At 43.2% G+C, this 16,165-nt stretch overlaps 1 protein-coding gene across 1 annotated transcript in view; it reads right to left on the bottom strand.

Moving 5' to 3' along the window:
• The window catches only part of slc24a4b (solute carrier family 24 member 4b), a 34,087-nt gene extending 18,194 nt beyond the window's left edge, over positions 1–15,893 (bottom strand). The window contains exons 1-2 of the mRNA XM_083933477.1: positions 15,496–15,893; positions 7,184–7,291 (exon numbers count right to left, since the gene is read on the bottom strand). Coding sequence (XP_083789603.1) covers positions 7,184–7,291; positions 15,496–15,658 — 271 coding nt within the window. The 5' untranslated portion in view covers positions 15,659–15,893. The remainder of the gene's footprint in view (positions 1–7,183; positions 7,292–15,495) is intronic.
• Between the last annotated feature and the right edge of the window lie 272 nt (positions 15,894–16,165).

Consider the following 16,165-nt stretch of genomic DNA (forward strand, 5'->3'; position numbering starts at 1 on the left):
GTTGAACAAAACAAAAACTGGGATGATGACGTATAAGCAAGAGGCAATTGTGCTGTGGCCTGGTAGTAGTAATCTGTGCAGGCAGGGCTTGGGCTGAGGGGGGACAATCATGCTAAAGCACGGCTCGGATCACCTGGGCCAAGTTTGAGTGCGCGCTGATCTAGAGTCACCAAACAAACAAGAAACACGGCTTGTTCACGACCATCAGGCATTCAAAGTCAACAACCCTTTTGGTAACCTCTCCTGACTTTTACAGCCCTCTCCCAAATTACACACTTTTGAACCGCTAAGAATGATTTGACAATCAATCACATTTAAAAACACAGAGAACAATGAAATTACAAGCTATACTAAAGACTACACAGATTTACCGAGAACATTTCATTTCCCACAGGCTGCAACTCGTGCTTTTCATTATCAACTTAATCTGTTGCTTATAATTGACTGTTTGGTCTGTATAATATAAAAGATAAGAAAAATTGGCTTTCACAATTTCCTGAAGCCTAATGTACCATCCTTAATTAACTTAAACAGTTGAGGATTTGTGACGGTGAACAAATCGATCAATTATAGGAGTTTGCTTGCTTTCCCCCATTTTATATAATTATATCCTAAAAATATAAAAAATGTTTGTCTAGGTCAGACATCCCTTTGCTTAAGACTTTGTTTTTACATTTTTTTATCATTAAATACAGCTTTGAGGTACAGAATATATGGCAAATATTGAAATATTTGGCATCCTGAGCCAATTGATGAGTGCTAATCTGTTATTTATCACACCAGAAATTCTAAATCTTCAGGTAAATTTGTTTAAGATTGTGCCAAGCAAGCTGCTGTCAAAATAAAGGGTGTTGTGGGATTGTACAAATCAGAAAAAACAGCTAAAACTTTTATCTATCCTGCTGTTCTTGTGTTTGTGTGGCACTGCTGTCTTTTTTGGAGTGTAAACGCGAGATGTCTGGACCAGCACAGGAGGGAAAAACAAAACAAGTCCTATTCAGAAGTGGAGCTACCAAATCCATAAATAAACCCGCTCACTGCCTTAACAGTTAGGGACAGTCTGAAAATTATTAATTATTTTTAAAAAAGAGGTCTGACTTTGTTCTGGGAAACAAGGGGAGGTCCCTTCACCCCGGATGTAATATTCTTTCAGCCTTCCCTTGCAAGATAAAAATATTTATTAATAGTTAATAATGGCATTTTTAGAAACAATTAAAGAAACACTTCTCCATATGCACAGGACAGCCATGTTTCAAAAAAAGGGGAAAAAGTTTGCCCATGATTTAATTCAAGTTAAGCATTTCACCATTTTGTTGTTTGCTATACATTTTGATATTTGTAAGTTGAACCAATTCAAATCTAAGAGATATTTGGGGAAGAGGATACCAATGTTACAAATAAGCATACACTGCTTTGGATGTGTTGTGGCACTGCTGAACAATGAGTAAAATCTATAAGTTCAAAAGTTCAGTCACTGAATACATTTTTAAAAAGTAAACTCTTACATGTATTGTCTCTACTAAGGCCAAAGTTAAAGTCTCTCTTAATGTACAAAAATCAGCGCTGACATCCTTAATTTAGTGATGTATAACAGCTAGAGCATGCCAGCCATTCTTTACATTTGTGCAATTATTATTCTATAATCTGGTAATATTCTAGATATTATGGTGCGGTTACATAATGGAGCTCAGAATAAGGTGCCGTCTGTTGTACCAGCGACAGGAGGACCGGCAGGACAGTGCACACAGAGCAGGCCAGTCGCCGCCCAACACTCCTACTGTGGTGGCCTGGACTAAAAAGACTGAGATGGAGCCATGCAAAGAATGTGTTTTTAGAGGAAAACACTGCCATCACATATTAAACAGCCCAATACAAATATTATGATGCGAGCAAGATGTTATGGCAGAGTGCCCGGTGCAACCTTCTGTCACCTGTGCACAGAGCAGCCAGGTCGTTAACAGAATACAGTTGACACTCCGGTATAATGGTCATGAGACTTCTGTGATTCCTGTGAGTTATTGTGAGTTATTATGAGTCCATTAGATAATTACTTTGCTCCAGAAGATATTATGGAGCAGCATGACTAAAATGTGACTGACGGCCATTCTTGTAAGAATGAAAGCAGCATCACGAGTCGCCTTACTGGAAAATCTGTCACACGGAAAAAAATACGTTTTGAAAAGAGCAGGCGTTAACCCGAAACACACACGATTATCCTCTTTGTTAGGTTGATACGTTCACATGCTCAAACATCACATGTACAACTGCTCTCACATGCTCATGTAAGCACTTAAAACACATGCAATTTCACCTGCATGAACACACTTGCATATGTATTACACTGCTAACTTTAGCATGAATTCCACTCAGCCTTTATGTGACTGTGTGTATGAGAGTGAGCGGACGGGCTGTGGAAAAGAGGCCAAGCTGGTGGACCAGAAGACTCCTGGTTCAATAACCTAAAGGGGTCACACAAGATGTATGCATTCAGTTGTGTGCAGGCAAAATAGGTAAACAGTTCCCTCAGGGAGAGGTATGGCTCCACTATAACAGGGAGTGCAGAGCTACCTTGCTGCCGCGACTATATGCCTTTCAACCTGGTGAAACGACCTTTCGAACCTCAGTTTTCATAAAAAGGTCATCGTTAAAAGCAGAACAGAATGAAAATGTATGAGAAGCAAACAGGCTGCAAATCTGAAGCAGAACAGAATGTGAATGAGTGAATATATAAAGAGGTCAGGCGTGTTTGAACTGCACAGCGCGGAAAGTGCTCTGTGCAGGTGCTCGTGCCTGCGCTCCTCCTCTCTGCTGCATTGTTCCACCGTTGGCATGCGAGCAAGAAGCAAAGCGAGGTCAGTTTCCATTATGCACAGCAGCATAATCCCTGCTTGTGTAATTCCCTTTTAAAAAGCCTCCTTCTGGTGTTTCCCTGGAGTTGACAAACCTGCATCCTAACGTGGACTGGCCGCCACCCTCTGGCAGATTACCTCTTGTGATGCAGCCAAATTTCCTGTCTACTCCTCATCAAATAAAGACTCAGAATACTCCAGCTCCTCATTTGCCTAATATCCTGCCTTTTGTTTTTGCCAACAGCAGAACTCTCACTCTACTCATCAACAGCCATTTACACCAAATCAACACTGCAAGTTTTTGCAGAGTAATGACACCTCTGCTTTGAGCCACAGACACCCATAGTTCCTTGCCACTTTTCAAACCCAACACACAGCATGTGAACCCCCCACCCATGAGTAGATTAGTGCCCATCTAAAACCACAATCAAATCCTGTCGGATTAATTCATAGTACAAACCAAGCCATACTAAAACCTTTACTTTGTTGTTCACTTTGAGCGGTTATCGTCTACCTCTACCAGGCCAATTATCCCGCTCATGTGGGAGTTTTCAATATATAGTATTAGCAGCATCTTTATTAAATGCAAATTATTCCTCCCACACAACATTAGCCATGGTTCTCTGCCCCCTCTACAATTTTCTTTGCTCCGTAGTTGGCATCAGTCGACCCAACATGGGGGACAAAGTCTAATATTCACTGTTCACATAGCCTGGAAGAGCTAATAAAACATTTGAATTTGGAAATAATAACACTTTTATTCCTGACATTGCAGCGTGTTATATTTAGGTGAAAAAGTAAGAGTGCCATTTGTTCCAATAATCATGGGACTGCTACAGGGGAAATGCATCTCAAGGGGTGGTATGACTCAAGGACTGCATGTGATGGTTAAATGACGAGTATTTAAAGGTTGTTTCAGCTCCTTGCAGTGTGCTTTAGCCCTTTTAGATCAAGCAGGAGTACAAAAACACTTTGGACAGCACCTTGAGCTTTTCAGGAGTTATTACTGAAAGGCCAATAAAAGAGGTACTTATAATGAAGGGCTGCTGTAGCAGCACAAGTCTCAGGACAAGCAAAACAACATTAGCACCCCGTGAACCCAGAAAAGGGCTCCCTCGCTGAACACAGAAATAATGATGAGGAAAAAGGCAGAGAGACCAAAGCTGGCTGAGTGTAATCTATGCAGCCCACAAACAGCGGCTTAATTAAACTGAGCTTCAGATGTTGCACACACTCAGCATAAAACGAAAAAGCCTCCAATAATAATTCTCATCCATTGAGCCGGGGACCATCCACAGTTAGTACTTTCCCCTGGAGGGGTTCACGCCGGTGCCATCACCGGCCCACTGCTGGATCATCAGTTCTGGACAAACAACTGCACAAGGAACCAGGACAAACACACAGATCTGTGGTACAAAATGTTTCTCACGTATTGAGAGAGCTTTGAACCAAGACATCTATTCAATTCTTGTGAAATGTGTAAACAAGTTTGTCATCCAAGATTTTAGATTTTCTCCCCAGACCATGAACATCCATATTCACTCGTCTCCCTTGTGGGCTTATGTTTGATTTGCAATAACTCGCCCTGACAATTGGAACATGAACAATAAGTAAATAAGACTGTCAGTCACACTCAGAGACAAGCATTTTAAATGACTTAAGTAAGATTTGTTTTGAAATGCTTTAGGAAGCTTGTCCCGATGTGTTGATCTGCCAGAATCGCGTTTTGCAATCTCTACATACAGAGTTGGTGAGTGCAAATCTGAGCCAAGTAAATGAAAAATATTACACTTTAAATCGTGTCCTTTAACTTATGTCATTTAATGTCATCTTACCAAAAACAAATTGTTGAGAGACTTATTGAGAATTAAGTGCCATTTTCTTAATACTTACACCGTGATTTGACTGGTCTTGTTTCAAGATACTGACGCTGATTTCTACATAAAATCACTGAGAACAAGCACAATTGTCCTTCAGATTTTCCCCCTTTTCATGGGAATTTGGCCTAGAAGTCCAAATGACCTGTTATTTTGTGTTCACATCAGCCCCGTAAGAGGCGTGGGGGCAGCCTGACAGGCGGCGGCAATCCCTCATGTACACGCATACCAGAGTTGAATTGTGTTGAACTCTTTCTACACAACGCACAGTGTAACTAATGGATGAGAGACTGATCCCTATTGTTTGTGAGTTCCCTGAAATATAGATCTTATATTAGGACGTAAACAGGAGGGAAGAACATGGGGTCATAACTGGACGCATCAGGAAATGTTACCTTTTAACTTATGTTAGACGATAAAATCATGACGTGGTTAATTTAGCTTATACCAACCGGCAGGGATACACACGCACACAGAAGCCGTTAGCGCACAGATTGGCGATTAATCGGGAAACACTTCGCTATGCATATAAGGAGCGCAGCAATTGACATTAAATGCCATTCATGCCACTTAAGTTGAAATATTTCAGTATATTGTAAAGCAATATCAAATACTGCATCAATAGTATAGCATAACAGTAGTTTTGCACAGCTACAGTCTGAGCCATTCATACTGCCCACAACTGGCCAAAACAGAGCAACAAGTCAGCTGAGGCATCTAAAAACCTGCATCTGTGATTCACGAAACCAAGACCCAAGAACAAAGAGTCATATGATCAGCTCCAGTGACGAGGCACTGTGGGATCAGAGGAAGGAAGACTAGAGCCGATGAGAAATGTGTGGAATGTGAAGCACAGTCTGGTGCCTCCGGTGCGGAGGACATTTGAATGAAAAAAAAAAGGTAATCCTGAAGGATTAGGAGGAGAACTTCAAGCACATAATCTTGTCATTTGGCGGGACCCCACTGTGACTCAAAGTTCACATTCAAATTCCCAGTGCTGCTTCAACAACAAAGACAGTGGTATAACAATGTTTGTTTTACTTGTTTGTATATAGAATAGCAGGTTACAGCACCAATGATTCACTAATCCCTGATGGATTCTGCCTGTTTGGACCAGTAGTAAAGTAATGAGCAGCTACTGGGTCCAAAAAAAAAAAAAAAAAACAACAACTTTAAACTTACTTCCTAAATTGTCTGCACCCTGGTGTCATCCTCTGTGTGCTAGACAAACACAAATCCCAATATTGAGTTGCACCTAATTTAGAAACATTAATTATTCTCAGGGCTTAAAAGTCCTCCTTCCACAGGTCTCCTTTCCATCTACAGTACATTTCCACTTCATGACTGTAGATTAAGAGGAGTGGTAAGCGCAGGTAGTCCCTAAATCCTCAACAGCCAATTAACATCCCAGTATCATTTCATGATAAATATATATACTTCTGGTACTAAAACTCTAACCATGGCTGCATTAATACCATGCTTTATTCTCTGAGCCAAATCAAATGACATGAAACTGAAAAACAAATGGAATGTCTTTAAATTGCTGCTGGTACATTTCAATCAATAAAATCATGAAAAACGTATCGTTAAATGTTTTTTCGTAGCCTGATGCAGTTGTCAGCAGTGTCAGTGGAACCGTCAGCTACAGCCCAGTATAACTAATTATAGAGCATGCTGCTGTCTTTAAGTGTACCAAAGATGCTGTAACACAATCAATACCTGACCCTTTTAATAGCTCTTTCAGTGCATATTGCAGTGTATGTGATCTAAACTGAGTCCGAACAATAGAGGCCCAAGAAGGAGGTGAATTAAAAGCAGCATATCAAGTCAATAAATGACTTATGTTTGTCTTAGAACAATGCATCCCTTTTAAAGAAAGCGTATTTAATGATCATCAGATTGTATTAGTCATGCCCTGTGCAGAAATAAGTGGATTCTGAGCTGGTGCACAAAGATCAACATCATTTATTATTGCATTTACAAAATAATTGGTTGAAAAAGTTGACAAGGTTGTTGATAAAGATTTGTTCGGACATTGTCCTTGTCTCAATTTCGGCACAATAAAGATTTGTTCGGACATTGTCCTTGTCTCAATTTCGGCACAATAAAGATCTCTTACCACATTATTGGCAGACAATTACTCATTTAAGGCCTTGTTAATTATTTGGGTTATTTTGCCCACTTGGGGCAAACATTTGACTATGTCTCTTCTCTTTTTGTAAATGCTCCACTACATTCACAAGATATGCTGGTGGTGCTATTTGGTGCGGGGCAGGTAGTGTAATAGTGAGCTTTTCAGTGTGTTTTTGCTGAAAAACAACAGTGTGGGGCGTGAAACCAAAACAATAAATTGGAAGACACTAAAGCCCTTTGTGCGTCGAGTGATAACCATCACTATGAGCGACATTTCTGATTAACAAAAAAATTGATTAGTGCAGCTTTAATTTCATAGCATACCTGGCTCTGAACAGTTCTTCTGCTCGGTTTCGTTGTCTGGTACCGAAGCCATTAGCCGTCTTCCCCAGCGTTCATGCTCCGAATGTCCTTCCATGATCATCCCATGGCCTGCAACAGAAAACAAAACAGCTCTCCTTATCATACAATCAACATGAATAAAAGACTAAGATTGTAGCAGAGTATGCAGCACAGGGAGGTTAATCTTTGAAACTCCATTTTGCACATTATATCACAGCAGTCAAAACTTATGTGACTCCACTACTCTAGCACATGTTTCATGACCCAAAACATCCATGATCACGGTCATAAATCCAAATAAGGTTGCTTTCCTTTAATCCCTTAAAAGTTTTCATTTATGTAGATATGGCATTTTCATCTGGCAGCAGCAATAACACAGCAACATGCAGCTGCTGTGCCATTATGTTTCAGAGTGGGAGGAGGAGCGTATGAGTTTAATTTTTCATTAAACTGTTCTTAAGCCTCCATAATGAGGACAAAAAAAAACATGTACCGCATCTACTATGTAAAATCATAACGAGCTCAGCTGCATTTTTAACTCGCAATTTTCATGAAATACCACCACACAAATGCAATGTTGAATTGACAAAGCAGCGACTTACTGCAGGATGATTAAACAATATTGCTGTATATGCATTTATGAGCAGATCACTAGGGGAATACCCCGAGGACACATGGCGTGTGTGTAATTCACAAACAAGGTGTTCAGACTACCTCTGTCTGGCTTTTCGTTGTAGGTTACACAATGGTTGTGAAAGAGCTCTTAGCAGCGGACTCACATGATCTCAGTGTTTCAGTGTCCCCCTGACCATGCTACCGTCACTCAGTCTCATGAGGCTAATTCCTCTTCTGGCAATGGTTTTGCAGAAGTAATGATAAGGAAAAAAGGCGAGGATAAGAAAGGGATGGTTCTTATTTTTGGAAGTGTGGCTTTATGAGGTTATTATCCATGGTTAGTGCATCATTCCATCTACAGTAGATGGCGGTCAACACACTCCAGTTTGGAGTAGCGGGAAAGAGGACAGACACAGAACCCAAGCAATGTACTGCTATGGACGGGTACAGCAGCTAAACATATTTTAGCCAATTAAAAAAGGCCAAATCAGTTTAAGTATACACTAGAATAAGAGTTTTTTTCCCCGTTTTACCTTGCCGTCAGACAGCCCTGTTTAAGTTTACGTGGGGTGGGGACTAAAGCTGTTCTTTGATCTCATTTTACCTGAAAGAACTAGGGAGCTGCCTCTGTTAAGTTTTGTTATTGTATTCATTTGTTTTGTTATTTTCTTGTTTAAGAATGAAACGCTAAACCAAGTGCTTTATACATTTCGGAACTGCCATTTCTGACTACATAAGCTAATTTGATTCAGTCATTCAGATCAAGATGGCGGACCTGGCTAGATGAGTAGACGCTTGTGTGACTGGCTGCCGCTGATCACCAGCAACTTATTTGAATTTGACTGCTCACCTTGTCGCCTAAGCTACCCGAGTCCATGCCAACAATGTGGTCGGACAGGATATACACCTGGTTCGTGCTTGCCTGGACTCTTCTGTCGCTTGCTCACCAGCCTATGATAGGACTGCTCCAGTACTCAGCGGTGAAGCTCCTGAGACTGCGCTTCCACCTGCTCGAGCCTTCGGCAACTTTACTACACCTCCACCCGGACATCGCTTTCCTGCCCCATCAAAGATACATCCACCGGTCCCGCCGGAGCTTCCGAGAGGACTCTTAGAAAACAATCAAGTCCATCTGGTCTGACTCCCGTCGCTCTCCACCCAACACCGGCCGTGTTGCCAACCACAGTGTGCTAACCAGCCTAGCCCGGTCAGCTAACACCACCACTGTCAACTTCGGTGTGCTAAACATCCGCTCACTCCCAAGCAAGGGGCATCTCATCCAGGATCTCCTCAGTGATCGGTAGTTTGATTTTATCTGTTTAACTGAGACATGGCAACAGCCCAACGACTTTTCCCAACTCAACGACTCCACTCCTCCGGGGTTTGTTTACATTTGTCAACCCTGCTGTTCCGGCCAGGGAGGAGGTCTCGCGATAATTTACCGCGATACGTGGAAAGTCTTGACGCCCTCTGTCCCTGCCTTCAGCTCCTTCGAATCCACTGTCTGACAACTGCCTGAACCTACTCCTACAACTATTGCAACTGTGTACCACCCCCCGAAACCAAATATTACATTTTTAAAAGACTTTGCTACTTGCACACCTTTCCACTCTCTCACCGAACACAATATTGCTGGGAGATTTTAACATACACATTGACAATATAAACCATCCTGTTACCAGAGACTTTGTATCCTGCCTTGAGAGCTCTGGATTTGAGCAGCACACCCAGATTCCCACACACTCCAAAAGACACATCCTGTTGCTCTGGTGTCACCCCTATTGACTGTGCAGCAGCTTAACTCCCCATCACCGACCACTTCCTCCTCATTCAACGTCGACCGCACTCTCTCCATCACAAGTCCCCTCGTCTCATCTCCTTTCGCAATATTAAGGACATAAACACGGACTCTCTCTCCTCTAGTATTGACAGTTTCATGGACATTGAAGACTTATCGATCCCTGAACAGCTGGTTTCATACTATCATCATTTTCAGTTTCATACATACTGTCTCTTTCTCCCCCTCTGCTCCCTGGTTTATGCCTGAACTCCGGCTTATGAAAGCCAAAGGCAGGCAGCTTGAACGGTCTCACCGTAAAACTGGATTGACTGTTAAAGAAATGTACAAAAATAATTTTCTGCACTACCAGAACTGTATTACGAAATCCAAATCAAACTATTACTCCAGCATAATCTGTTCAAATGTAGGTAACACCAAGTCACTCTTTTCATTGTTCAACAACATCACCTGATCCCCAGTTTCTATCACCCCATTTGTGCTTAACTGCCATCTGTAACTCTCTTATGTCAACACCAAAATCCAGACAATCCACCAGGATCTTGGTTCTAACTCCTACAAAGTCACTTCTGAACTTCACCCACCTGCCCACCCCTTCTCCTCTTTCGAGCTCCCCACCCTCTCAGAGATCTCCGACCTCATCCACAAGTCCAAGCCCACCACATGTCAGCTGGACCCCCTCCCCACCGTTCTGGTGAAATCCTGCCTCCCCTCTCTGGTCCCCCTTATTTCTGCCATCATCCACTCCTCTCACCACTGGAACTGTTCCTACATCACTCAAAATCGCTGCAATAACCCAAATCCTGAAAAAACCTGGTGCAGATGCTACCAACTACAATAATTTCTCTCCCATTTCAAATCTGCCCTTCATTTCCAAAATCCTCAAGAAAATAGTCTCTACTCAAGTTCCAGTCTAGTTTCCGTCCCCTCCGCAGTACCGAAACCGCACTTGTAAAAATCACCAATGACCTCCTCATGGCAGCTGATTCTGGTCTACTCACTATCCTCATCGTCCTCGACCTGAGTCACCTTTGATACCATCAGCCACCCCACCCTCCTCAATATATTACGTTCCATCGGCATCACCCACACTCCACTAAACTGGTTCCGATCCTACCCCTCAGGCCGCACTCAGTTCATCCAACTCAAATCCTTCACATCCCAATTTTCTCAAACTAAACAGTGACAAAACAGAGTTTCTCCTCATTGGTTCCAAATCAACACTATCCAAAACCGACAGTTTCTCAATAGTCATCGACAACTCCACCGTCTCCCCCTCCCCACAGGTCAAGAGTCTGGGTGTCATCCTCGAGAGTAATCCATCTTTTCACCCTCATATCAATAAAATTACTCTGTCTGCTTATTTTCACCTATGCAACATCAACCACCTCCGGTTGTTATAGTTATTGTTCTTGGTGGTGGATGGCCCTTTATTGTAGATTGGTAAAAAGGTGACAGCCCTAATGTCCGCCTTAAGTTGCACTCGCAAAATCGCATTTGCACTTAAAAAGGTCTAATATTGTAAAATATGAGATTTCCATGTATTTTCTAATACATTTTACATTGTTGTATTTTTCTAAAGCAGGTTGAGGTGCTATATAAATACTGTGAAAGTATCAAAGCGCACCAATCAGAGCAGACTGGGCTTTTTCAGGCAGGGGTCTTAAAGAGAAAGGCACTAAAACAACATTTTTTAAACATTAAAGCATGTAAATATGTTCTAGTAGAAACCCAAAACACCCAAAAGTATAAACCTGAAAATGAGAATATGTCCCCTTTTAAAGTGACTGGCAATTAATAGATTAAATAGTTGCAGAATTTTCTGTCAATTAACAGTTAATAAATAAATAAATTAACCAGTAGCTTTGACACAATTCGCATTGATTTGCTTAGTAAATCTGTCACATTTAAAGCAGTAATTGTTTGTTTTTTGATTGTTTGAGGACAGCGAACAAACATGTTATCACATTTAAATTGTTTTTGTGAATCTGTCCACCCGAATCAAATTCCATCAACCCAATCAATTTCTCACACCTTCCAGTTTTTTTTTTCCTCTACCTGGACCTAATGGTATTTTTGGTGTACGAGCACAGAAACGTCTTCATTAAATGGCTTTCAATCCAGGGGGAAAATGACAGCCTGATGATCAGCAGGTGCTGGTCAAACAGATTTTACACAAGGCGACTGCAGCTGCTTCCCACAGCTCTCCAATCCAAAAAGACCAAACCCTCCAGTCATCGCTTCAACCTGTTCCTCCTCACTAACCAGCTCAGTTTCACTCCTCATACAGCCTCTGTTTCTATGCTCAGAACACTTTCTGATGTAAGGCCAGGGAAGGGCATGACATGCAGACACAGTGTGCCAAGAGATGATTACTTTTGCCATACATAACAATTTATTAACAGTCATGTGAGAGGCACATGGGCTGTTTCACATTTACACTACAAACTTGGATTGTTTACAGTTTGGGGTACATTTTGAATGACATATCTAAATGCAGATTTCTCACAGCTGATATGGAATCATGTGAGCACAACTATGAAAATATAAAACATCATTCACAGATGTTTGCTGGAAAAATGACTGTGCGTGCGTGTGTGTGTGTGTGTGTGTGTGTGTGTGTGTGTGTGTGTGTGTGTGTGTGTGTGTGTCATTCAATGACCAGTGTTTTGTTGTCATGAAGAACTGATGGTTTTGATTGCCCCTGATTAACGCTTGTGAGTTTGTCAGCAGGACATTTCCAAAACTGGTGGACAGAACTCCAGCCAAGCATCACTTGATTTGATTTTTCCAAGTGAAAGAGACAAGACACTTAAAAGATATCACCATAAGCTCTAATACGTATTGACCACTTCCCACTGTTTTCTTATGTTTTACAGATAAAAATGCTGGCGGGGAGCGGTGCTGGTGCCATGCCAGAACCGGAGCCAGGTGAGCGGGCAACGGAACCGGGTTCAGCAGCCTTCATGGACATCGTGGCAGAACCAGGCGAAGGGATCGAAAAAGGATGTTGATGGAGAAAGCTTAAAAAATAAAAAGGAGAGAGTGACTGAGCAAGAGGCTGCCAGGCTAAAGAAAATCTCATGACTGGATTTTAGAGAACTTTGTGAAATAAAAAGCTGCAGGACAGACAGAGCTGGCCGTCATGCAATTGGACTAGTAAGGATTTTAGCTGGCTTGTTATGTGTTCTGTTGTTGTACTTGCTTGATGTCTGGCTTCGTTAGCAAAGTTGTCACCTGGCTAGTATTTGATCGAGAGTAATGTAATCATAACAAATGAAAGTGTGCAGCTGTCCATTTTTTCGACAGAGGCGTATTTCATTCTGAACTGTAAGAGCGACTTTATAGATAAGCACATCTTAGGATATGAGAAAACTGCCCAGTATACAAACAGCAATAAGGCCAACCTGAATTTCTGACAACCACAGTTACACTAAAGAGACACTAAGTCTACTTGAGCATAAACAAAGAAACGAGCTCAAATGGGATTAAATAAAAAGCTTTCAGTACACTTCCATCAGACTATACCGAGAGCAGAGGGAGAGTGTGCAAGCAACAATAGCACAGCGGTAATGACATCCTCCAGCACTGTCCAATCAGCTCAGCAGGGAGATGGATCAAGGACAACCATCCATCAGTCTTTCTGTGCAGTGGAGATGCTCTCCTTACACCAGTATTCACCTTCCTGTTGCCCCCACCGCTCCCTCTGGCCTTCACCGTCAACCTGCTGCAGCTACCTGTCAGAGCTGAGCCCTGCTGCTTATAAACACCTGTTCTTGTGCCCCATGTGCAGCTCCATCACACATACCCGCACACAGCCCCATCAGCATGCACGACAGCATGTTGCGCCCCACCCCTCTTTATGGAGATGTAACCCAGAAGTAGTACATCAAATCCCATCCATCTGGACCATTCAGCACATCAACACACGCATACGATCAATCAAATGGGTGGCAAACACCAGGCACAGGTTTTTTTACTTTGACATGACAAATGTGTGTTCCTGTTGTGATGGATAAATGATGAGATGGCCGCGGTTATTCAATTAGACGGATCTGATTATGGCGAGCTTTGGTTCTCCTGGATTCAGAGGGGATTTTGGGTTCATTCTCATTAAACACTTCTCGTGCATGTCACCTTGAAAGCCCAACATCACTGCCACCGCTGGTGCTGCTGCTGCTGGTCAAACTGGCTGTCATTCACAAGAAACGCCTTCTGTCAAATACCCCCACATGACACTCGTCGTGTGGGTCAGGCAGACTTGATTAAAATGAAAAAAAGGCAAGCCATTAGTGACAGAGGGGGGCTTACTTTGGCTCCCAGTGCCTGCCTTTGGAGATAAGAGATTTGTACTCGCCTGTATGATATCATTCCAGAATAATCTTTTAAGCCTCTTGTTGTTTTTAATGTAATTAATAAAACTCCCGATACATCATGTTACAGATCTACAGTCAGGCCGCGGGGCTGAAAGCAGTTGTAGATTCCCCACAACTATGGCCTAAGTGGATGCAGATGGACAGATCCCACGACAAGGTCTGGGCCTGAGGCTTAGGGTTAGAAGCATTTTGAGGAAGGGGAGGGTGCTCAGTTCTCTTCCATGCCCACATGCAACCATTCCTGATCTAAACCCATCAGCTAGTCTCACTGAAAATGTTTGCAGAAATGTATGTTGGTGCTTCCCTTCATATGAATGGCACGGCCTTCTAGGATGTGTTTTGACTAGTTAACCTCTGACCCCAGTGTTGTGTCAGATATCATTCTTCACCAGCAAAATGTCAAGGTTGCTGTTGCATTACATAACTGTGCGTGAGGCCCTGTGGGATGCTCTGCGTGTCAGTGTTTGCACGGGCCTGAGGTAAGAGTTTTGACATGTGCGCATGGGAGGGCATGTTTGGAGAGAGTGTGTGTGTGTGTGTGTGTGTGTGTGTGTGTGTGTGTGTGTGTGTGTGTGTGTGTTGGGAGGGGGGGCAGAAATCACACGCATCACGCAATATCAGTCGTTTGCTCAGCGCACACCTCGAGCATCAGGGATTAACATCTAGCCAGCAAACGCATCCCAGTGTTTATCGTCCCCTCTTTTAATGGCCTCTGCGTGAAATCAGCATCCCTCAATGGCCATGCGGAACCTAGAGGCGCTATGATGCTCGAGTGTGATTGAGGTGATCCATGTGTGTGCGATGGTGTGTGAAGCCCCGGGCCAGACGCGATGATGCCAGCATTAACTACCATCCCGAGCTCCGGTGTAGTGTGACCAACGACGCGCCTGGCGCCAAACAAAAAAAAAAGGAGATTTGGGTGAAAAGGACGAAGCGCAAACAAACCAGAACCAAAATGATGCTCGTTCTGGGATAGGTTACTTGATCGTTGTGTGCATCTGGAGCATGGAGGTGTGCGTGTGCCGTGATTATAAGCCTGCCCCTCAAATTAAAAAAAAAAAACGTGCCGCTGCCACGGCGCGCACACTGCGGCATACACGGACAAACAGACGCATGTATCCAACATTGACATCAAAGAAAAGGCTGAAACGTGACAATAACATGTGCAGCTGACTTTCTACTGAGCGCGATTGGCCACAAACACCTAACGCATCCCGGGCTATGTACTGCATTTTAATACAAACACTATCTAAATGTTGAAAACCACAATCGAGAGGCATCGCATACGCATTTTGGAGCTGCTCCTATTCGAATATGCAAACGAATATAGTGCTTTGATCCCTTGCCCTTGGTATACAGCGGTGTGTTTCTGTGATCTATGTGATTCAAATTAACTGTGCGTGTGGGTGCACGGTTTCACTGCAGATTTCCGAGCTGCTCTGCTCCGTCCTGAGTATCCCGTGCCCCGGTGCATCTCAGCAGTTCCCCCCCTCCTTCCTACTCACCTGTCTTGGTCAACAGCGCTGACATGCCCCACGCCACGAAGAGGGCACTGCAGATAAAGCACACCTGAACGAAAAGCATCTCCCTCCTCTTGCGAACTTTAAATATCTTCGCAATGATTGTCTTTTTGGACGGGCTCACGGTGTCGTTGTCGTCCCGCTCCATGCTTCGCAGCTCGGGCCGGCGGCCACTTTTTTTGCGTCCTTGAGAGCCGAAGAAACTGCCACCCCGCTCGCCTCTTCACGCGGAACACAGCCGGGATGTGGTCCTCATTTCAAGCCGTGCAGGACGCAGATGGAGAGTAGTGAAGCGGACAGTTTTCCCAACCTTCCTCGTCTCTGCTGTTAAGAAGATGCCTCTCTCGCTGCTGGGACTGGTCGACTGGGCAATGACACGGCGGTCAAAATTCCGATAAATAGCCCGGGGTATAGTCTCCAAATCAAATCAATTCAACAATGCTCCTGAATTCGGATTCTGCAAGAGAATGCGTATCGGACGGGCAACCCATTGCAGTGTGTAGTCTATCCTGTCCCGTGGAAAAAAAAAACATCAGCTGCAATATCCTCTCTCCATCTAATTTCTGTTTGGCATCAAATGCGTCAGCGTACAGTCACAAACGTGGAATCGGTCAGCTGCGCCGTATCGGGAACTCCACACACCTGCGACTGTTAA

The sequence above is a fragment of the Echiichthys vipera genome, assembly GCF_963691815.1.
Source record: "Echiichthys vipera genome assembly, chromosome: 19".
Classification (NCBI taxonomy): Eukaryota; Metazoa; Chordata; class Actinopteri; order Perciformes; family Trachinidae; genus Echiichthys; species Echiichthys vipera.